The 23,368-nt window shown below is 42.0% G+C and overlaps 1 protein-coding gene across 3 annotated transcripts in view; it reads right to left on the bottom strand.

The window, feature by feature from the left end:
* Positions 1-2,570: 2,570 nt before the first annotated feature.
* Positions 2,571-23,368, bottom strand: part of BRPF3 (bromodomain and PHD finger containing 3) — a 36,796-nt gene continuing 15,998 nt past the window's right edge. The window contains exons 5-13 of one of the 3 annotated variants that reach the window (XM_088674142.1): positions 22,185-22,313; positions 21,486-21,798; positions 20,261-20,530; positions 15,167-15,670; positions 11,269-11,365; positions 10,236-10,333; positions 7,778-7,875; positions 5,458-5,612; positions 2,571-5,052 (exon numbers count right to left, since the gene is read on the bottom strand). In XM_088674142.1, the coding sequence (XP_088530268.1) occupies positions 4,869-5,052; positions 5,458-5,612; positions 7,778-7,875; positions 10,236-10,333; positions 11,269-11,365; positions 15,167-15,670; positions 20,261-20,530; positions 21,486-21,798; positions 22,185-22,313 (1,848 nt within the window). In that variant the 3' untranslated portion in view covers positions 2,571-4,868. The remainder of the gene's footprint in view (positions 5,053-5,457; positions 5,613-7,777; positions 7,876-10,235; positions 10,334-11,268; positions 11,366-15,166; positions 15,671-20,260; positions 20,531-21,485; positions 21,799-22,184; positions 22,314-23,368) is intronic. The other 2 variants (XM_035122495.3, XM_088674143.1) reach the window with 2 other exon arrangements.

Raw genomic sequence — 23,368 nt, 5'->3', positions numbered from 1 at the left:
GCCCTTGTAGGATTTAAGATATAATTAAATTATTTTAAACAGAAACCACAGAGTGATAGTAATGGTTTGGGGGAGATGTGGTGGGGTGTGACCTGCCTGAGCTGTTCTCAGAGGAGCAGTTTTGAGGTTAAGTCTGTGGCAGACTACTATTGTGCTCCTAAGAAACAAGCAGAGTGCAATCTTCGTCTTGTTGCACCACCGCAAGGTTGGCGTAACTTATCGACAGTATCCAGCAAAGCCCAGCACAAATTTGAGGAGCAAGTAACGTGGAATGGCGCAACAACAGCCACACCCCCAGTGCCCATGGGCAACACTACCAGCGCCCACCAATCGTGGGCTGATATCATCTCAGCCAGCCATACAAGGAGCCAGTCCTTATTGAGTTCTAGGAATGGTATTATGCTGATGTTAGGAGTAGGGCTGAGAGTACAGGAGCTGGCATCTGTTTACTCATTCATCACTCCCATATATTTACTCCTTTTTGGTCATTCCACCAGCCGAGTTGTCCTGGCAGTGCAGGGTTGCATGGAGTTCCACTGGCATACCCACAAAGTTGTGTTAGGGTATCTTCACTGGTTGAGTTGTATCCTGCTTTTTTTTGCTCCCACCTTATACCTTTTGGCTTCCCAGCCAGTACTGTATAGGCCTAAATACAGGATTGTACCATTAAATGGCATATTATAGTCTGAGTTTTCATAGACAACAAATGCACCAAGTGGATTGAGAAGGTGGTAAGTGGGGGAAGGGACAATGGAGGATAAATCAACAAGGTGGGAACTTGTTGACTTTCTCTCTTGCTTCCTGCATGACTTCAAGACATCAAATCACAAAGAAATTACTTAACACCCAATTACCATATGTGCCCTATGAAGCAATCAGGCTCCATTCTTCACTCCTGTCACAATATTTTGGATGTTCGTGAAACTGATTATTAGTCACTGCTCTACAAACTCAGAATCTATCAATACAAACTTCAGCTTCTTCCATCTTTTGTTTTGTACATGGATGGGTGGAATGGCACCCAATCCCTACAGCAGACTATGGTCTGTGCCAGCCAAGTATTGAGCATAGAGTGAGGAAGACTGTTCCTTCATGGGAGCTACCAGAATACGAGTTGGCCATGTGGTCAAACTCTTCATTCTGTTGGGACCAAACCAAAGAGAAATACTGTTATTATCACTTGATCTCTCTGATTATGCATCCAAGGTTCAATAAAGACTTGATGAATAGCTTCCATTGGTCCAGATGTTTCTTTGGGATTGTGCTGCCTTGTTAAAACCAACAGGTCACAAAGGGATGCAAGCCCAAATGATTTATCTGCCACTGGGTAGGGTAGCTGGGGAAAGGAGAGATGTCCCTCCTTAAAGGAGCTATGTCAAGAAACATGAGTCACTTCCCTCCCAGCAAGAGGAGTTTCTACCATGGATAATCCAGAATGCCCTCGAAGAACCAGAGGAGAAAAACATCTCTCCAAAGTCCTTCCCATATGAGCAGACTCAATAACAAACGCCACTGCTGAACTAATATAATTCTATCTCATAAAGTGGCCTGTTCCCAGTTCTGTAAACCAGTTCATGCAATCCAGTTTGACACACTGATTATGTGTTATGTGGATTCACACAGCATTTGCAATGGGCAGAAAATCACCATGAGATTGCTGCAGCATATACTCAATTTCTATCCCAATCCACAAGCATTGGAAATATGCTTCCATGGCTGGAAAAAGATTTGTTGTGGATAACATTACACAGGCTGCTTACCCATAAGTTCAATTTACCACAGTAGCCTGAGAGTTCTTCCTTGCAAGCCTAAAATCATGAAAGTTTGGGAATGGCAGGGCTGGAGTGAGGACAAACTACACGTGACAGATAAAAACATCACCTTTTATGTATTTTCCAGGCTTATGTGTTTAGTGTCCTCGCATTTTAAACCTTCCCATTTCCCAGTACTACTACCAAATTTTTGCCCAATTTTGATATTTATGCTGGATTAGTGCTGGTCCTCGGGGCTTTTGGTAATGATTTCAAATCTTGTTTTGAGATTTTTGTGATGTTTTACAGTCATACGTCGTATGTAATTGTGTGTTTGACATGTCATTTTGGGAAGATTTTTTCTTGAAAATGGTGCACATATTCCTTAAAGAAATGCATACCTGTCAACTTTTCAACATTCTACGAAATCTGGCACTTAAACGTAATTGAGGAAAAGCTTTGGGAACACACAGGTTTCCAGGAAATGAGGTACAGTGGTACCTCGCAAGATGAATGCCTTGCGCAACAAAATACTCGCAAGACGAAAGCCTATTGCGATGTTTTTGGTGACTCAGAAGACGGAAGTTTTCTATGGCCATGCTTCGCAAGACGAATTTTTTTGCAGGTTTTTTTTTTGCCGCAGAAAACCGCGCTTCACAAGACAAAATTATCGCAAGACGAAGCGACTCGCGGGACGAATTAATTTTGTCTTGCAAGGCATCACTGTATATGAAAACTGCTAAATGCTTGGGACATGAAAATTCACATTACATTTCAAAGTCCAGATTGTCAGGTCAAGGATCTCCCAAGACAATTCAATTAGTTATTTTACATTAGAACATTTATTTCTCAGAGAGAAAATATAGCTTCAGACAGTCAGATTATAGTAGGTAAAATTAGCATTTTTTTCTTTACAAGCATAGAATTTTATTACCTCTTTTATACCATCTGATATAAACAGTTCTAGAAAGCAAATAAACTCACTTTCTATAATAAATAGAGCCATCTGTGCTTTACAGCAGACTGACAAGTCACGTTTAGGTCCCATAGCAACAGCAGGATATTAGCCAATTCGAATCCTTAAAATGTAATTTTTAAAAAATGAAAAAAGTAAAATGCAAGATCTTAAAACAGTTATACATAAGTCACAAGTCCACAGCTGAGCTACAACCTGGGGAAAGTGTATGTTGCTTTAAATTAATTACACTGTGTGCATACAAAAGACCCAGCAACACAACCGGGGACTTCAAGAATGGTAACAATCGGCCTGAATAATTTAGAATAGTATTTTACAACTATGTACAGAAGTTCCTTCCACAGCCACACTCTTTAGGCATTATCAACTTTTTAAAAAAAATCCTATTCTTATTCTTTATGTTACAGATATTTTCCATAAAGTGTGGTTTTATGTCCCCAATATATAAGATGTGGTACTTTTAAAAAAAGTAGACCACATAGAAATGGCAGTGATTTCCCCCTTATTATTAACATTTTGTTCCACAATCTCTTTAGTATGAAGAAAAATCAAAATAATAAAAAATACTGAGTTAAAAAGAAAAGAAACAATTATATTTTAAAATTACAATCTTGCTTTGCACCTTTGGTTTGTAACGCTTAAAAAGACATAGAGAAATCTAGACAAATCAGAATTCAAATGTGAAATGCTTTGTCAACTTGCAAACTTCAGCTTTCCCTGTTTTCCCAGCGCATGCAAGTTAAAAGCCAGAATTCTCAGAGGAGTTGCACTCTTGACTTTAACAGATTCCAGTAACGAAGGTTCATAGAGCATGAAATATTTATGGGGAAGCTAAGGGTGAAACTGCAATGTGTTCTGGTGAGCAAGAAAACAGACACCGTTCCAAATTCAACCCAAAACAAGATGAGGGAAATTTTAAGGGCAAAGGGGAACTGCAGTTTGACACTAACGCCCTGACCCAAAGCTCCACACGGCAATACACAACACACACATGGCACTCTATGCAAGCAGGTACTGCACCATTTAAAGGGGGAGAAATCTCTGCACATGCCATGAGGTGCACAATGGCCACATGGAAACCTGTTTCTGCATACATACAGCCAGCCTCCTCTATAGGCATCCAGCAATCATGTGGCTTTATGGGTCAGGGTGATGATGTACAGAAGCGAATGAGGCAGCTCTTACTCGGACAGAACCTCTGTACGCAGTGCCCCTAAAATGCAGCTATGTGCTTGAAGTTTTTAAAACCAAAAAGGTTCTGTTTTTGTTGTATCCTAGTAAATCTTAGTCCTTAACAGCATTGCTCCAGCAGGTTAGGTGCTTCCCAAAAGAAGATTTAAAACACTGTTTTGCCCAGTTTCAAACATGTTATTAACCTGAAGTTGACTTCATAAATGTAACCACACAAAACATTTCACAAGTGATTTCATCTTCATATTTAAAGCTCTGTGCATTTAAATGTGCATGAGGAGGGAAAACCCACCAAAATATTATCTCTATCCTTCCTGTCAGTAAGATCTAACATACAAACCTATATAAACCTAGGCATGAGGTTTCTAGACTAGCCTTTAAATGTATAAATGCAGTGGGGCAAACCAGTGCTTTTTAAAATAACATGAAAAAGTATGTTGAATATTAAATTTGGCACACAAGAGTCATCTAAAGGATAAAGGATTATTTATAGCCGAGGCAGGCTCCAGATAATTCTTCGTTAGCTGAACTCGGGACTAGCTGAAGAATGAAACACAAGAGACTCATGAGGCTTGCAGTCCAATCGCCAAATGAGTTCAGCTTCTCCCTTGCCCTATAACCAAGGCCACGGCAGGACAGTGCAGCTGCTCCTGACATCCTCTTCCTAGTCAGACTATTACATCACTTCATTTCCTGCTGGCTCTTCATTGAGACAGATTCAGAAAGAATCCAGACAGGCTTTATGGCACATATCAGATACTTTACAGCTGCTTTCCCTACTACTAGGAATAGTGCATCTCTCTTATGAACGCAAGCAGACATAGCATTCACACCGTCTTCCAAGCAGGGGAGAATCCCCTACTGATCAGTGACCCAAAACTCACTGTGCCTATAGATGCAGGCATCATTTCCAGAAAGAGTAGGGAGGGCAGAGAAGGCTCTTTCAGTCCCTACAGATAATTTGGTGTGACAAAAGGGTGGTCTCCCCGAACTCGACTCATATGGATCATGGCCCGGTCATATGCCACCTGGACAGACTTGCGGATGCTGGTTTTTCGTCCCTCCAACATCTTTAGTTTATCCACTGTGTCATCTACTCCAAGAGGAATAACTTTTTCCTGTGGAAGCCACTGCCTGCAGTTCAAGAGCACATATACAGGCAAAAATTATTAGTGAGAATGCGTAAGAAAACACAAGGAAATCTATTTCCAATGATCCCAAGCCTTAGTTTTCTCCCAGACTGCAAAGATTTATTTCCAAATTTACAGACATGTTTGTTGCTATTTATTTTAACTGGAAACAAAACTCTCAAGGAATGTCAATTAAGTCTCATGAATACTATTGTGATATGTACACCCTCCAAAAGAATGAAGTTGTGTAATGACTCTGCTTGGTGTCAAAAGAGGAAGGAAGAACTGGCAGGTCTTCCCTCCTACCTTCTGGGTGCTTAAATTTTAAGTTGCAAATTCATCAGTATAACGTCTTGATGCTCTGCAGTCAAAAAAATGTTCTTTCCTTAACCTTTTTACATTTACTCACCATGTCCTCTTGTTGTCAAAGAAAAGGACAAGGAAAAGCTTTTCTCCAACTTCTGCTTGCCTCTGCTCCCCTAACTTCAATACCTCCAGAGGAGGGACGGGAATCGGGACTCCATTGTGAAGGAGGCCCTCGCGAGGCATGTCAGGGTCAATTATCTAAAAACACAAGGCAAAATACACAGGTTATACTATGGAAACTCATCACTGATCACTGCCTGAAGATAAAAGTCCTGTTCTGTAGCACCCAAGGAAACTGGGGAAAGGATGAGTGGGTAGCAAAGAAATCTCATCTATGGTAGTAGAATGTGAATTCTTGATTGCAATTAAAGGAACAATCTTCACAACCATCTGAGCATTTAGGTGGAAGCAGCATGGATCCATGAAAATTGTGAAGAAGAAGTTAGCAGGGGCAAAGTATTATGCGCAGCGGGGCAGAGCCTAGAGGTGATAAGGCTGGAAGCTGTTTTAACTAAAAGGTTCAGAAAACACAACTTATTTTCACTCTGTATTTCAATTGGTCAGAATTAAGTACTTTAATGAAAGGAAAGCAAGATGAATAACAACCATTCATCTACACTAGGCATCCCCAAACTTCGGCCCTCCAGATGTTTTGGACTACAATTCCCAACTTCCCCGACCACTGGTCCTGTTAGCTAGGGATCATGGGAGTTGTAGGCCAAAACATCTCGAGGACCGCAGTTTGTGGATGCCTGATCTACACTTTCCAGTCTAGAGAAAACTTAGTAAGCATTTCTCTGTTATTCCCTACTGAAGAATACGATAAGTGAACAAGTAAGGAGAAGCTTGTATAATTTTTGGCAAAGTAGATTTCAAAATAACTTTATTCAAGAGACAGTACACCATACCAGCTTACCCACTATCCTACTCTCACTCACATCAGTTTCATTATGGTACAAGTCTATTGATTCAAGCTGGCTATCAGTTCATTTGCTTTTATTGGCTGATAATTAGACTCAACATTGTTGGCATTTGGGCATAGGTGGGGGATTCATTGTTGGAGCTTTTACTTGAGTTTTCTGTTACATAAATACATGTTTACAGAATGACTTTGCTGTATGCTATACGTGCTCCATAACTTTTTGTTTTGATATTTTAAATTATCACTATTGTAAAGCACAAACAAGCTACTTGTTATATATTCATACACATGATGCCTATTGCACTTAAGTGGGTTGTGAGCCTTACATCTCATTCAACTAACTTGAAACCTATTTTTTGAATGTTTTATTCTAACTAGATTTTGTTATTAGCTTTTAACAGTGGTGGGGACTCTCAGGCCTGTGGCCCCAATTTGGCCCACAGAACATTTCAACCAAGCCCTGCACCTGACTTCTGGTGGACTGCAGATAAAGACCTGGGCTCAGCTGAAAAGGGTTTGTAGACACCCCCGATCAGCTGACTGAAAGCACCTGCAAAGTTGTGTGCGCAAAAAATAATAATTCCAAGACACAACAATCTTTTGAGCAGTTTGCAGTGGGGTTTTATTCATTCCTGAGGAGCACTCTGAAAGGTGCTTTGAGAGATGTGCATTTGCCTACACAGTATGATTTAAAACTGTGAAAGCAAAAGAGAGTCACCTTACATCATTGTGACATCAGGCGATTGGCAGGTGGGCTCCCCACCCACCTGTCAAATTTGGCCCACTGGGGGTGAGGGAGATAATGATCTGGCCTGCTAGGAAGATCCAGTTCCCCACCTCTGCTACACACCTGTACCTGGGAATCAGTCCCACTGAAATCTGTGTCTTTCTACTGTGTAGGCATATGAAGTATTTATATTGCACAGGTGTTTTTAAATATTTCACAATAATGATATTATGGTGTCTGTTTCTTTTTTGGTTAAGAGGAAATCATCCAGGGTTTCCTAGCACCAAGATGGCAGTTAAAATTGTTTATTATATTTTTTATCACTGTTTATCCTTCCATGTTTCGAAATGTGGATGTTACTAGACATATGGCTAAACATATGGTGATAGAGGATTGTTGATTACTACATATTCTGAATCATTTATTTGTATATTTATTTTCTACCAAAGCACTGGAAGGCAGCTAACAAATATGGAGCAGGCATAAAGAACATTAAAAATGATTAGAAGGAACAAAGTAACAATATGGCTAGCCATGAAACAATAGCTCAGAGGCCCCCAGGTTTTCATGACGAAAGCTTCAGCGTTGTGTAGGGTTCTTCCAGAGAACATCTTCTCCACCCTCCACAGCTCAAACTACATTTCAAGCTTAGCATTATAGGCCACCAAGACGTCCTCCATGGAAAGAAGGTAGCTGTGAACCAGGTATACATACCAACGCCGGGTAAGAAGGGTAGCCACGGCATTTTGCCCATACAAGTTCCAGAGGTTCTAGTTCTGTGTGCTCCTCAAAGGGCATCAGTAGGTTTGTACCTAAGGAATCGCAATATGAACTGCCTTAGAATCATAGTCTACCATGACAATAACATTTTTCCTTGAAAGCAATTGCAGATATATAGATGAAGGCTGCTGTTATGAATATGAAGTTGAGGAAACATATCCTGCATCTTAAATATCACTTCTGATTAAACTAGCAGGTTGAAAAATGAAATCAGGCCGAACATGTTAATTAAAAACGAGCAACTATTTCTCATAAGACAACAATATCTAAGGACGTTTGCCAACCTGGTGCCCTTGGGAAGCTTTGGGCTGCAACTCTGCTAGCATAGCTGATGGGAGCTGCAGTCCAGAAAACCTGGAAGATGCCAGGTTGGCAAAGTCTTATCCTACCATTCTCCTTTTATAAGTAGACAAAAAGTTTTGTAAGAATGGATCTGGTATAAAGGCAATACATTGCACACCAGGCAGTGCAATCTTATACAGTGGTGCCTCGCTTAACGAAAGGTTTTTTCTAGCGGAGGTTGCCTCGCTAGACGAATTCGTTTTCGTCTAGCGAATCGCGGTTTCCCATAGGAATGCATTGAAATTCAATTAATGCGTTCCTATGGGCAAAAAAAAAATTCAAAAAAATTCAATGCATTCCTATGGGATTCGCTAGACGATTTTTTTCGTTATAAGAAAAGACCCGTGGAATGAATTAAATTCGTCTAGCGAGGCACCACTGTACTCACATTGACCCAGTACTGAAGGCAAGCTACCATTATGTCAGGAGAATAGCTGCCATATCCAATGTGTGCTCAGCTCACAAGGAGGAAAACACACAGGAAAATCCCCAAACAGCATAAAAACAGACATGCCCACAACATTCTAGAAGCAAGGGGAATACTCACCTAATGGGGACTGTGCATGCCATGCCACACACATAAAGAGGGAACCAATAAACTTATAACAATGGGAAAACAGCCCCTGCATCACAATACACATCATATGCAAGCTGCCACGCTAACACTCCCACGCCATCAATGGCAAAGCCAACAACAATCCCATTGAGGTCAGTGCCCAGTCATCCCCCCAGGGCCAGGCAAAGGCTTAAATTCCCTTATGCTCCTCACAATCACTGTTTTATGTACACCACATGCAGCAACATAGTATCCTTCTATACTAGGTAAAGGTAAAGGGACCCCTGACCATTGGGTCCAGTCGTGACCGACTCTGGGGTTGCGCGCTCATCTCGCATTATTGGCTGAGGGAGCCGGCGTATAGCTTCCAGGTCATGTGGACAGCATGACAAAGCCACTTCTGGCGAACCAGAGCAGCACACGGAAACGCCGTTTACCTTCCCGCTGTAGCGGTTCCTACTTATCTACTTGCATTTTGACGTGCTTTCGAACTGCTAGGTTGGCAGGAGCTGGGACCGAGCAACGGGAGCTCACCCCGTCACAGGGATTCGAACCGCTGACCTTCTGATCAGCAAACCCTAGGCTCTGTGATTTAACCCACAGCACCACCTGGGTCCCCCATCCTTCTATACTACTTGGAGGCAATTGTAGTTAGGCAATATATGCATTGTTTAGGGGCTGATGAGAGCATACATAGCCTTTTTGGGACAAGGTTCAAGACCCAACCACGGAGAAAAATACAGGTAAAATCTACCATTGGCTGTTGCCATACTAAGCGACTTCCACAAAAGAATGAATTCTGCAACATGCAAAAATATTTTTGTGCCCAGAATAAATTATGGAAATTAAATCTGAATATATATTTCAGGCAACATTGCCAAATTTATTCTATTCCCCAAATTATGAGCTTCCTCCTATCACACACACTTCATTTTGAAGAATTTAGAATGCTAAAACTTGGCATAGGTCATTTAGGAAGTACGCTTGGAGACTGGATTGTCAGCTGGGGAAGGACTAGGAAGCAGGGAACCATAAGAGTAATCATGGCAAATGCTTATTGCTCCATTGATTTAACCCCTGATTAGCCCCACTCTATGGCCTGAGCCTTCTCCAAATATTGACAACACATTTTCAAGGTTTTCTCTACAGCTATAACATCTGGGGAGTTTTCGGGGGGGGGGGATGAAAACCTCATTATAGAACTCACCCAAACTTTTTTACCTACATCTTTACAGTGGAACTGATCCTGTTATAAAAAATGGCAAGCTATAAGACTGGCAACAAATGTAAAGAGCATGCTTAGAAACTGGTCCTATGCATGATTACTTGGAAATAAGTTTCAGAGTTCAACAATGCTTATTTTGCTGGCGTTGGAAGGATTGCAACCTAAGTCTCCTTTGGCACAATTCGCAGGAAAAAATAACATCCATAACCTAGTTGTACAAATTATAGCTACATGTTGTGCTTAAGAAACACCAACACTGTTTTCCTTACCTGAGCTACTGTATTCCAAGTCTCCATTTACACCATCCAAAAAAGGGACTCGTGCAAGAGCAGGCTTTCCTCGGCTACGTTTGTGCGGAGTCTGGCCACTGTGAAAAGAGAGCCAAGTGATAAAACAATGCTTAGCTCCAAAATACAGCTTGAGCTTCAAGGAGTGAAGGAAGAGGAGTGGATAGAATGGTGTTGTGGCCAATAATATCTGGACCTGATATGGGACTTCAGCAGCCTTTCTTTTGGTAAATAACCAGACGTGGGCAAGTCAGAGCAGCAATTAAAACCTTACTGTGAAAGGCAGAAATTCATGTGAATCATAGATCTGATCGGCTGCTCCTAGGAGAGTTGGATCCGATGCAAAGGGCAGGGAAGGTGGGAAGCAAGCTAATTCAGGCAGGCTGTGCATTGCTGCAGACATTGGACGCAGGATGTGATAGGGCAGAAGCGAACAAACACTGCAAGAAAGCTGGCTCTGAATTGACTGTTCTGCAGACAAAAGATCAGATGTAAATCCAGAGGGAGAATGGTATTGGCAGTGATGCTCACTTGGGATAGGCAAGCTATTGGCAAGACTGTGCTAAGTATTAAGGACTACTTAATTATTATTAAGGGATTGGGGTCTACTCTTGACCCTATAGCCATCTTGGGATCAAAAGGTAGCTTATCTCAACAATAGACTGGTAACAAAACACAAAATAATGGAAAACACTGGTGATAAAGAATGAGAAAGTAATGCAGGCATCAGCGTGACCAATTTACTATATACTGCCTAGAATTATACTGCCTAGAATACAAGGGTTGGAACTAATCACCTCTCAGCTGCCACATGCTAAACAGCACACATGCAGCTAAACCAAGATTGTGCAGCCATAATTCCTCTGGAATGCTGATTTTGTTATTTAAAAAACCCTCTGGCCTCTGATATGGATGTAAGAGGCACCTAAAAGTATAAACAGAAAGAAAAGACTGGGAAATTAGCAAGAAAATAATGTGTTTTTTTCTGGGTGAAAGCACCCAGAAGACGACTTACCTGCAGATGTCAGATGAGAGACCACTACCGAGGCCAGAACTGCATTCTGAGTCGGACCCACTTTCCATATGTTTCCTGAAGCCATTTGTCACTGGTGCTGAGAAGAATGCATGTGAGAATGAGTCTAACTGTATATACAATGCTATTTTAAAAATTCCTTAGACAACAGATGTGGAACTTCCAGCCTGCAGACCTAATTAGGCCCACTACGCCTCCCCATTTGGTCTGTGAGGCCATTTCAGCCAAGTCACATCTATCTGCCCTACATCTGACGTCAGGTATAGGGCAGGTAAAGGTGAGGTTTGGGCAAAAGAGGCTTTGCAAATACCGCCAACCAGCTGATTGAAGACACATTTTCCATCTGTGTATCTGCCAAGCTTCTCCCCCTACACTCTAAAAACCATTTTCAATTCCAGAGGTCTGCACGTAAATGTACAGTTAACCTGGATTTGATTCTGCATGTCATCTGCTACCTGGTTATGATTATTGATAGGAAGGAAACTTGAGCTTTGGGCATGCCAAGTTTTTCATATAGTGATAACCTGTATATGCTGAGAATAAGTAATGTAGTACAGTCTGTATCTGCAGTGATGATCCTGATTAGTACTTGGGGGGGGGGGCGTTTGGCATTAGTACCTTGTGAAAGAAGTACTACTTTTCATGCATTGTACCTTATGGTCAAGTGTGCTAACATTGGGAATGCCCCTCATCCCAAGTCATCAGCTCAAGACTTCACAGCTAATTCCTTTTTTCTTCGCCTTTTTAACTGTTTGTTTTAAACACAGGCTGGGCTCATATCCAGTATACAGCAATCCCCTAGATACCTCATTACTTTCCTTCGGGGGTGCATGAATGTGTTTGTTTCTGCTCTTGCATAATCCCAGAAGGTTTGGTCACCCACAGAGGTATGTTCTCCTTCCTTATTTGTTTCTTTTTTAATGCCTCACTCATGGCAAGAGTGCAATCTGCCTAACAGCCTTTGCATATTCAGTGACACTGGGTTTAGAAATAAAGAAATTAAAGAGCAGGCCTCAACTCTGGGAGGAGAAAGTACATATATAAAATTATTATATCATCACAGGACAAGGAGAGACAAAGAGGAATAATAAGTGATGAAACAAGGGCTGCAAGTGTAGATTTCTCTTAATTTTTTGACTTGAGTTTCCACATATTGATTACGAAAATCCTTTACTCCATCAATGAAGTTTAACTCAGGCACAGGTAAGATTCACTGTAGCCCCAGACTTAGAAAATATGATATATGAGATTTGGAAGCAGGTGAGAAAGATGTGTAATATTCCATCCATGGGTCCCCTGCTGACAAATGTGCTTTATCAGTAGGAAAATGGAAAATCAAATTGGGGAAAAAAACTATTAGAAACATTTGGTAATTAATTTCCTCTAATTTCACCTACATCTCTTTTACCCATCCTGTAGCTCAGTTCAAAAGTCACTGAGCTGTCAAACAAATGTTTAGGATGGGGAGCAATGACTGCTGCATCTTATCAAGCTGGACTAGCATCACAACCCAACTAGGACACAGCAGTATCCCAACAGAATAGGTTATCACTTTCATAACTGGCAATACACAAGTTAAGCAATACCACACAAAGCTGCTGCATAGCACAGAATAAAGTAGAGAGGGGAGCTAGTAGGGACAACTCACCTTCACAGCCCATCTTAAAGGCATTTGTAGCCAACAAAGAATCAATTATTATCAGGGCAACCTAGGCCTTAATACTGCTGTACAATTTGGAACCTGGGAGCACATTACACATGTATTCCATAGCATGCCCTGGGTACCTATACAATTCAGAGACTTCAAGGTGCTACACTTGACCTACAAAGGCACCTGAGGAATCAAAGAGACAGTCTTATTTCTTATATCCCATCACCAGCTCTGTAATAAATTAAGGAGCACCCTCGTTTCCTCTGTGCACAAACTGCATACAATAAGAGCACAAAGTTTTATCAGCGGTGGCTCCAAGCTTATGAACTTGTTTCCCCCTATGGATGTGCTAAGGCTCAGCATGAAGCTCTTCCAGAAGTGTTAAGGCCTGTGGAGATGCTTTTATTGGGATTTGCATTTGGACTTCATGCTTTTATTTTTAAAATTGTAAACCCACTATCAGTCTTTGTTATATAAAGTTAAATAAATGAAACAGTGTGAACACAAACCATAAAATACAGAAGTGAAAGCTAGCATGCATTCCTAAGTTTGGGATGTAGCTAAATGGGAGATTCCACTTACTACTTTAACATCAGTAACTGCTAGCTAAAAAAGTTGTTGCATACCTCTGACAGGTAGTACTACACTTGCTCAGTATGAGATTGCACGGCACTATTTTACCAAACACTTCCTTGATTCTCTGTGCCCCTTTCAAAGATAAATCACAGGATCACTAGTCTAAGTGCTCATATGAGCACATGCACAAATACTGCTTTATAAATAGTTAGTCATTCAACTTTTTGAGAATGGCTCAAAAATCCCATCAGATTGCTCTAAAGAGCTTCAGAACTGGTCCCTGTTTTTAAAGACTAAGAAAAGATACGTGCTAGTTGCTTACTCTGAAAGAAGAAAGCAGAAGTGAGCACACTTGTTTTGTCTTTACATATTTTTAAACTTGTTCTATTGCCTTTAATTACATGCTATGGTATTTTTAGGGACGTGGGTGGCGCTGTGGGCTAAACCACAGAGCCCCGGGCTTGCCAATCAGAAGGTCGGTGGTTCGAATCCCCACAACGGGGTGAGCTCCCGTTGCTCGGTCCTAGCTCCTGCCAACCTAGCAGTTTGAAAGCACGTCAAAGTGCAAGTAGATAAATAGCTACAGCGGGAAGGTAAACGGCGTTTCCATGCGCTGCTCTGGTTCGCCAGAAGCGGCTTTGTCATGCTGGCCACATGACCTGGAAGCTATACGCCGGCTCCCTCGGCCAATAACACGAGATGAGCGCCACAACCCCAGAGTCGGTCATGACTGGACCTAATGGTCAGGGGTCCCTTTACCTTTACCTATGGTATTTTTATTATTTCTGTTAGCTGCCTTGAGCAACATTTGATGGAAAGATGGGACAAAATTTTGATAAATAAATAAACAAAACAGTATGCTTTTCAATAGCATCAAATCACACATTCACTTGTGAGTAATCGTGTGCAGATTATTCCAATAATGTGTAAACATGTGCAAAACAGCCTGAGCTCAGGGACACATTCAGATCAATACTATGACCCTATTGCTTGCCAAGTCTCCCTAACACTGTCTGCTTCCTTCCAGATCCTCCAGACCTATAAGTCACCACAGAACCATTACTATCCCTCTGCATATCCATTTCTCCAATTCTGGCACATGACTGCACAAGATCCAGGAAAAAGAAACAGTGGATAAGAATATGGTGTAAGTTTTTCACATCACTTGATTTCACTGAAAAATTCTCAATAGTGTTAGGGTTCACTACACTATAAATAAATAGTTCACACATGCATACATTAAAAATGGAGAGAGATGTGTTATCTGATTCAGCTGAAGGTTGAAAAAGGTGCAGGTATTACACTTCTCCCAAAAGCAGCCTAGCATGGTAAAGGCATCAGGGAAGAAAACTCCCAAATTAGTCAGAGATTTATAGGCTGGTTAATATGCCTTCCCCTACAATATAAAACTATTTTCTGCTCCAGAGCCCATAGCTTCCTCTCATCTTTTAGTACAATAAAACTGGGTGCTAGTTTTGGGATTCATGCGACAGACATTTGGCAGAACTCAATTCCCAAAGGGACTCAGAGAAATGCTGCAAAGGCGTGGAGACTTCTTGCCAGCAGGCAAGCAGCGCAGCTAACAAGACACCTCTACTCTGGGGATCTCTGGCTTTCCAAGACATCAGAGGAATGAAAGCTCAGGGGAGTCACCTGTCACTCCTGCCTGCCTGGGGGATTTCTCGCCATCACTCTCGCTGCAGCTCCCACTCTGTGGCCGTTTCCGGGATGGCCGCTCACCCTCTACGCTGGAGGGGGAAAGCTGCCCACTCTGGCTGTGATCCTCTCCATTCTCAAGGGAGCAGTCCAGACCTCTTTGCAGTTTCACCCCGTTCTTGGCTTTTTTAAAAAGGACAGACGTCCGCCTGCCCACTCCACTAAACGGGGGGCTGGCAGAAGTGCCCGTGGCCTGAAGGGCCAATCCGTTCAGGCCGTTGTCGCTGAGCAAGCGCTGGAAGGCGTGGCTCTCCCTCTGCAGTGTCTTCTTATCAAAGAGCTCGCCCTCGGACTTCAGTCGCTTATGTAGTCTGTTCAAGGACTTGCTTTCGCTAATGGGTTTGAGAGTTGGAGGGTCCTGCAGAGAGTCCAGCTCCGATAGGGGGGGTGCAGGTCCTGTGGGCTCCAGGGTGGGGGGAAGTGGGGGCTTGGTGTCATCTGCTAAAGAGAAAGAGAATCTGCTTGAACATTTTAGAAAGTATTTCCCAAAGTACGGACCACACCTTTCTGCCCCTTTCTAGGCTTGAAAGTAAGTGGCAGGTAAAAACTAACTTTTGTTGTATAGCCTAAAGAAAGACACTCAGAGGTGAAAAAAATAATAACTATGGCACTCTGCAGAAGAAAAAATATTCATCCTCTTGAGAGCCAGTCAACATGCTTGTCATTTAACCAACAATGTTATTTATGGTGACAGTTCTATGCATCGTTACAAGACTGCAAATCCCATTGAATTTAATGGAATTTGCTTATAAGTTTACATGCTGAAGTTCAGGCTGCATGATGCTTAATTCCCCAACCTTCTTAACTCTTTTTTCAGACCCTCATTCCTCAGGTATTTTAAGCCATGTTTAACATAAGAGGGTAAAGAGATATGGGAGAACTAGAAAACATCAAAAGAGGAGTTTCAAATGCAAAAAAAGTCTCTCAAAGACCTCAATCATGTTGCAAATAATGGGAAACAGTTAATTGTGTATTCTTTTCCCTTTAAACTATGTCATCAGGGCCGGCTCGTCGTAGACCCCCAGTGGCGCAGGGCACCATGGCGCCGGCCCGCCAGGAGGGCGCCGCGAGCTGCGCCCGCCCGCTGGCCGGCCGGTTCGCCGGCCCACTGCGCAGCTGCGCGTGGCGCCCACCTGCCCACTGCGCTGGGAAACGGGGCGGGAGGGCGCCGGAGAGATCGCGCTGTACCTGCCCGCCCACCCGCCGCGCAGCAGCGCCACGCCCACCCACCCACCGCGCTGGGAAACGGGGCGGAAGGGCGCCAGAGAGATCCGGTGCACCATGGCAACAGGGGCGCTTAAGACGGCGCTGTATGTCATTGTCCCTTGTATTAAGCGGTCACCAAAAACACCCAGAGACCATTAAACTACCAAATCCAAGCTCAGCTTTCTTTCCAGTGAGCCTTCCTTCCTCTTGAATTCAGTGTCTAAGCATTTCATTCCAATTCATGATGCAATGAGGTCACAGATTAGCACTCATTCTTCCCCCTTTTAAGGTTCTGTTCCTGTTCAAGCACTATTTGCTATCTGTGCAATGTTCTGGTTGTCAGCAGGGGAAAACAAGATATTCCCTCGACTACCTAAACAGCATGGATTGCCACCGCTGTGGGAAAGCATGGCTGCTAAGATGACTATAACCCCTTAAGAAGGAATGTCACCATTCAGGAATTTTGTAAGAACCTCATAAAGAGGGCACAGAGCATCTCTGAATTCAAAGTATATTAAGAAGCCTTTTGTCCTATTTAGTGCGGTTCAAAATCAGAGAGTGATACGCTTATAAACTAAAGATTATTGTAGATTTAACCAAAACAATAAACATGAGGTAATTTGTTCATACTGAAGCTCTTCCTTAGTTAAGAATACTTTAATCCCCCACCAGGAGACGGCAGACCATTGGTGGACCCTATTTGTATGTCGTCGGGGGAGGGAGTGTCTCAAGGTAAAGGAAAACAACTTTTCAAAATGTCCCTTTAAATATTCCTCAAAGCAATCCAGAAGAGAAATTAAGATTTCTGAGATCCATTAACCAAAAGTCAAAACAGATTCTCATCTGTTGCAACCATGACAAAAGATGTGATAGCCTAGGAAAAGCCAGAAACATTTTTTTCAACATTTTCAACATTTTTCATCCCCCCCAAAGCTTTTTGTTTTGTTCAAAAAAATAGATTATGTTTGAATGACAAATACAAAGTTTAAGATAAAGTGCTCATATATTTACTCTCCCCCCCCCCAATGATTTCTTAAAATTATGTAAAGGGAAGACTTTTATGTTAAGACTATGTGCAGTATCAGATGATTACAATTCCTGTACACTGAGGACAATCAAGTCCTGAGTTGTAAACTGAGACTTCAACTCTCAAATGAAAAATGAAACAGCAAGATGCATTTCTGTCTCTGGGGGTACTGCTATTGTCACAAGAGAAGGAAGGTGGTTTCAGTCAGTGCCTCATTTGCCTGTGAAAGGGTAGAGATGTTTGTTTCAATCCAGGCAAACCTTCAGATTTTAGAAGTTCATTATAAGTATGGTGATGACAAATATGAAGAAGCAGAAGATGCAGGAACTGAAATTCATAGCAATAGCTCAGAAAATGAGACATTAAATTTCACTGTCGAGAACTGGAGGAGACATAATAATGTTCTTTGTTTTACTAATATTAATTGTTTCTTCTTTTTATTATTTGCCTGTTCCCCATAAACTGGCAAACCCAAAGAGATTCCTTACTGCTCAGCAGCTTGTACTTTCATTTGTAACTTAAAAAAACAGCAAAAGTAAAAAGTAAATTCAAATTGTAATTAAACTGAACAAGTGATCTCTTTCTCATGTGTGTGTATATATGTGTGTGTATGTGTGTGTGTATATAAAACAGAATTCTTTATGTCCCCCTGAAATTTCTGGTTTTTTTCTGGGGGAAATGGAAAAAACATATTCACACACACAGCCCATGGCTTCAAACTTTCTGGAAATGCTATGTCTCTAACCATGGCCTGATCTTTAACTGGCCCATATAGCTCTCATGGACCAGGCACTTAGGACTTTGTGTTAGTCAACAAATTTTGGGTTTCACAGCTATTGCCCCTTTTTAGAGAGCTCTAAAAGCACCAAACAGTGAGGTGTGTAACAAAATATTTAAAATCTCAATCTGCATTTTGCTAGTGTTTTTTAATTCCATTTTTACACCGGGCGTAGGGTAAGGAATTTAATATACTTTTAGCAACCTATGTACCAAAAAGTCACAAATGAAGTCCAATGAAAGGACACGTGTGTGTGTGTGTGTGTGTGTGTGTGTGTGTGTGTGTGTGTACATGTGTGTGTGTATCTATATACACAACAGTTCACATACTCTCAGAAGCAGCAGAGAGGGAAAATTACTATTTGTTCCACCTTAACAGCCTTCCCCATTCCCTGGATTCTCAAGCAAACCCGGCCCTTTTCCTCCTTCCTCCCAGCATGACACAGGCTAAGTAGCTAGAGTAGTACCCAAAACATATCTATCCAATCAACAATGGACAGGGCTACTGCCACCCACAGGTGGAGGACTATGCTGCTCCTGTAATTCTAACAAAATGTTGTGAACTGCCCTGTGATCTTCGGATGAAGGGTGGTATACAAAGGTAATGACTGAAGTTGCACTTTTGCAAGGATTTGGTTAATTTCAGAATGGATGTGTAACTGTACAGAAGGACGGAGGAACCTCATGCCCCTACAGACCACTCTGTTTGGCACTTCAAACTCTCCCTAGGCCACACCCCTCATGGGCCCTGCTTCACACTCCATGTGTGTTTTTCCTGTCTTTGAACTTTCCAGCCATATGGCACCAGCATCCACTATTCTTTCTGAATTTGCATGTGTTATAGATTTGACTGATGCCAAAAGCTGTGCCAACTGAGTGAGGCTTGCTGCTCTGTGGCTACATGTAAAGCTCTGCAAACATGCAGGAGTTGAGAAAAAGAGTTTTCCTTAACAATTCAGCATGGTTGGAGATTTGAAACAATACAAGAGAGAACAGCAGTTCTTGTTAATGCAGGCACGTTTTCTGAGAATACGGTGGCAGGTCCATGCTAACACTGTTTATCAGTAACAATTAATGGCATTAAACTGCTGTCAGCTGACTATTTTCAGCCTTTTTGGAAGGCAAGGCAAGGTTGAACTGCTTTTTCCTGCCAGGGGAACTGTCCCACCCTACAGCAAAGGCCAACCCTGACTGCTTCTATGGTTATTCTTTTGTATATACTACAGTTTCCATCTTTACTGGCTTCTCATTTTGTTTTTAAGGGAAGTTAGACAGCTACTCAGATACTGTTAAATGATGCTCTTTAAGAAACAATATAAAGAAATAGAACCACTTAATAGCAAACCAAGATCATGGTTGGCAGCAGCCACTTGTGCACTATTCTTTCTGCAAGTGTCTCTACTATCTTTGATTCACAGATGGCCATGGGTGAGATCACAACCCAAGGTCCCTTGCCTAAGTTTGTCCACTATCCTCTGCATCAATCTATGTCACAGCTCCTTCCTGCTATTACATTCACAGCCCATTGTTGCAACTATGTATCTACAGGTGGCAGACACACTTAGGACATGAGACTGACAGCCTTCTCAGTCTTTTAACCTCTTCCTGATGAGACTGTCAAGGAGGTAAATTAACACTTCAACTGTAGGTGTCTTTGTGATGCAGACCTCTAGAAACTAGGGTAAGATTTTCAAACACATTTCTCTAAGGCTGCCAAATCACCATAAAGCTTTGAGACTGGCAACCCTTGTTACCATTGACTGCTTCTTCCTCAGCCCCAAAACTCTCCAGCCCTTGTTCCAAAAATGTACAGGTTTACCAAATGCTATATTGAGGCTGTTCTTGATGCTCTCCATTTCTCAAGATGATTTTTGAGTTTGTTGTCAAAGGCAGTAATTACATAGTGACTTCTGCCTACCAGACTGGTGTGGAATTAATGTGCACAGATCCCCTTGGGTCTTCACATTTACCTAGCCCTTTCCAGTACAACCAGAACTGCTTCCTTCAGAGAAACAACTCACCTTTCTCTCCATCTTCATCACGTTCTCCTTGTAGCATCTTTTCCAGCCCCTCCTCCCATGGAGCTGGATCTCCATTTGGCAGGGTTTTATTGTGTTGCTGGGCCAGCTTTTGCCGGATAGAGTTGATTTCGCGTCTTAAGAGTCGGATGCGGCGAGTTCGGGCACCGCTTGACCTCATGGTGCTCACCATATCCAGCTTTTCCAGTAGCTCCTTCAGCTGTACCTCCAACGAAAGGTGAGCCCGGTTCTCAGGGAGGAGAAGGTTATCAACTGCAATGAGAAACAAGGATGTGACTAAGCCACCATTTAGGTCTCACATCGACTATCACCTTCATTATACAGCTTGTGGCGCCTCGTCACCTTCACTTTTGACACTTGAGATGGTTATATTTAGGACATACCTTATTTCTGTAATTTTAAGTTGTTTTGAACTGTTTCGAATATTGTGTTTTAATTGTTGTAACTCATCCTACAACTTTTGAGCGAAGGGCAGGCAATTAATAAAGCTGTTTTTGAACTTAATAAACAGGATTATTGGAATGAAATGCCAATAATATGTAGGAAATACACCACAGAGCCAATGAGAAAGAGAGAGATCACATGCTCCACAGCACACATAGGCAACCTGTGGCCATGGAGCACATGTACCCCTCACTGTTGTCCTATATGGCCCACTCCTCCAGTTGTCCCCCATGACTACTATTTCCAGCAACAGCATTGGCCTCAAATTTACTGCAGACATCTCCTGCCCACTATTTCCTGCTTCTTGGTAGACAACTGTAGAAAGTGCAGGGTACAGCACCAAGTAGGCATCTATGATTATCTGGCCAGGAAGCAGAAGACACAGTACAGAGGGTAGGTCAGTACTGAACCCAGCACTGCAATGAAAGAACAAATGCAAGGGAAGACAGGAGTGGCAAAACAGCAAGCAGCATGCACCTCCCCGCCTGAAAGACACACTGATTAGCATGCTCCTCAGCTGTTTACAGCATCAATCAGCTGGGAAGTGGGGGAAGATGCAAAATGGGATTGCTCCATAGGATCAATGGGAAATGGAGGTCTGTATTAACAACAACAAAATTAATTTTTTGTAAGAGATACTGCCTCCAGAGTAGTTTCTTGAATTACTGTTTTGTCTTTCTTTGCTTACATGGAGATTTTTAAATCTTCTTTCTCCTTAATGGTCTTTTATTTTTTAATACAAAAATCCCTAATGGAAACTCACCATCCTCCCAGGAAAAACGATAAAAATCTTCTGTCTTTGGCGATTCAGGCAAGTGAATCCCCACTTGGGGATCATAGCCAATAGTCTCAGCTTGCCTCCGTGCATGGCGCAATATTGCCCCTCCGAGGTCTCTCATTCGGACAGCCGCTCGATGGAAAATGGTGTCTTTAGAATTATACCTCATGCAGTTGGTAAGAATAAGGTTAAAGTCCTCCTCAAACTCATCCAGTGTCCGGTACTGGTGGGACTCCAGCTTCCGCCTCATGGTAGAAAAATCCATTGGCTTGGAAATGAATTCCAGGTAATCTGGAACCTAAACATATAAAACCTGTACAATTACAAAAATCATTTACTAGCCAACCAGGGCATATCCATCACAATCACTCTAAATGCCCTCTCACTGGCACTGGGGCAGTGCACAAATGCACAGTGATTTCATCTGGTAAAGTCCTATCCCATTCAGCCCCAGCAAATAAATAACCTTGCTGAGAAGCAAAAGCAAAAAGTGCTCTAGTCTGCCTGGTCGGGGAATCCTCTGTATAAGAACCTTAGAGAAAGTCCTTAATTTATGCAAGAACAGAGCCAGTATGCCTTGAACATTCCAAATTGGTCTTGCTTTTTGCGAGTTACATTTTGCAGGCATTCAAATGAGCAGTTCTTTAGGTCAAATCTAACTACACTTCTAAGTAAAGTACTTGCCTCACTCAGCTTTACAGGTTCTGCAAATATCTGGGCTGGATCCTTTTCCTGTAGAAGATCCAGTGTTGTCCGCAGCAGCACGTTGAAAGGTGTGAGCTGCAACTCCATAGCAGCTTGCTGAACCTTTACCTGAAAATCATAGAATCAGAGTTGGATCGGATCTCAAGGGTCGTTTTGTTCAACTGCGGGCAATGCAGGAATGAAAGCAACACACCTCAGAGATACCAATGATAGAAAATAGCATTTCCTGTAGGCGAACCTTGTAAACTGCAGAAACTATAAATGCTAGTTCTGATAAAACCAACTAACTAGAGGCTAAAAGGATAACAGGATATACAACAAGCAGGGCTGGCCCTACCATTAGGCAAAACTAGACGGATGATTTTGAACGTCATGAACAAGAAATAAGTTTGTTATTGAATCTATTACTTCTAGTGGCAAATATCTCAATAACAATATCGTGGCCCAGATAAACTACTAGTTTGATATATATGTCTTCTTTTAATGATGTGGCCATATTTATTCATGTGTTTTTAAAATGGCTATGAAATGAAGAAAACTGACCTGATCTATACAGGAATGCAGTTTAATTGTAGCATTTGCAGTTGAGATGGCTAACTTGAGGCCAACAGGCCAGATATGTCCCACCAAGCCATAGAAAATTGCCCACGAGCCCCCAGTCTGGTAAATATCCCTGTCTGTTCTTTACACAGTAATCTCTAAAGTGGAGATGGATGTGATATCTACTCATCAGAATATAAAATCCCTCTGACTGTTTTTTAGAGATCTTATCTAGAGATCTTCTCCAAAGAGCAAGTATAGGGATCTTTCTTCTCTGATCTCAACACTAAGTACTGTAGCTCTGTGATCTTAGATACAGATATGGAGATAAAAGTTTAATCTGGCAGTCAGAGAAATATTTGAGCTCCAATCGCAGTGCTAAGCACCACAGCACTGAGATCAGAGAAAGCTGTCTTCCTGCTCTTTAATACTAAGAGATAGCATTTCCCCCCTCAACTTCACTCCAGCACTAGGGGGAAAGGGGGCGGGGAAATGCTGCCATTTAATTTTAAAGTGCCAGTGGATGTGTATGTGCGTGTGCACACCTGTTATTGAATATATATACACACACACACAAAGTTTGTCCAATAAAAGATAGGATTTGACTCATTTCAGAATCTCTT

Source organism: Zootoca vivipara, chromosome 7, assembly GCF_965207765.1.
Source record: "Zootoca vivipara chromosome 7, rZooViv2.hap1.1, whole genome shotgun sequence".
Taxonomy (NCBI): domain Eukaryota; kingdom Metazoa; phylum Chordata; class Lepidosauria; order Squamata; family Lacertidae; genus Zootoca; species Zootoca vivipara.
This window is presented reverse-complemented; position numbering and strand designations above follow the sequence as displayed.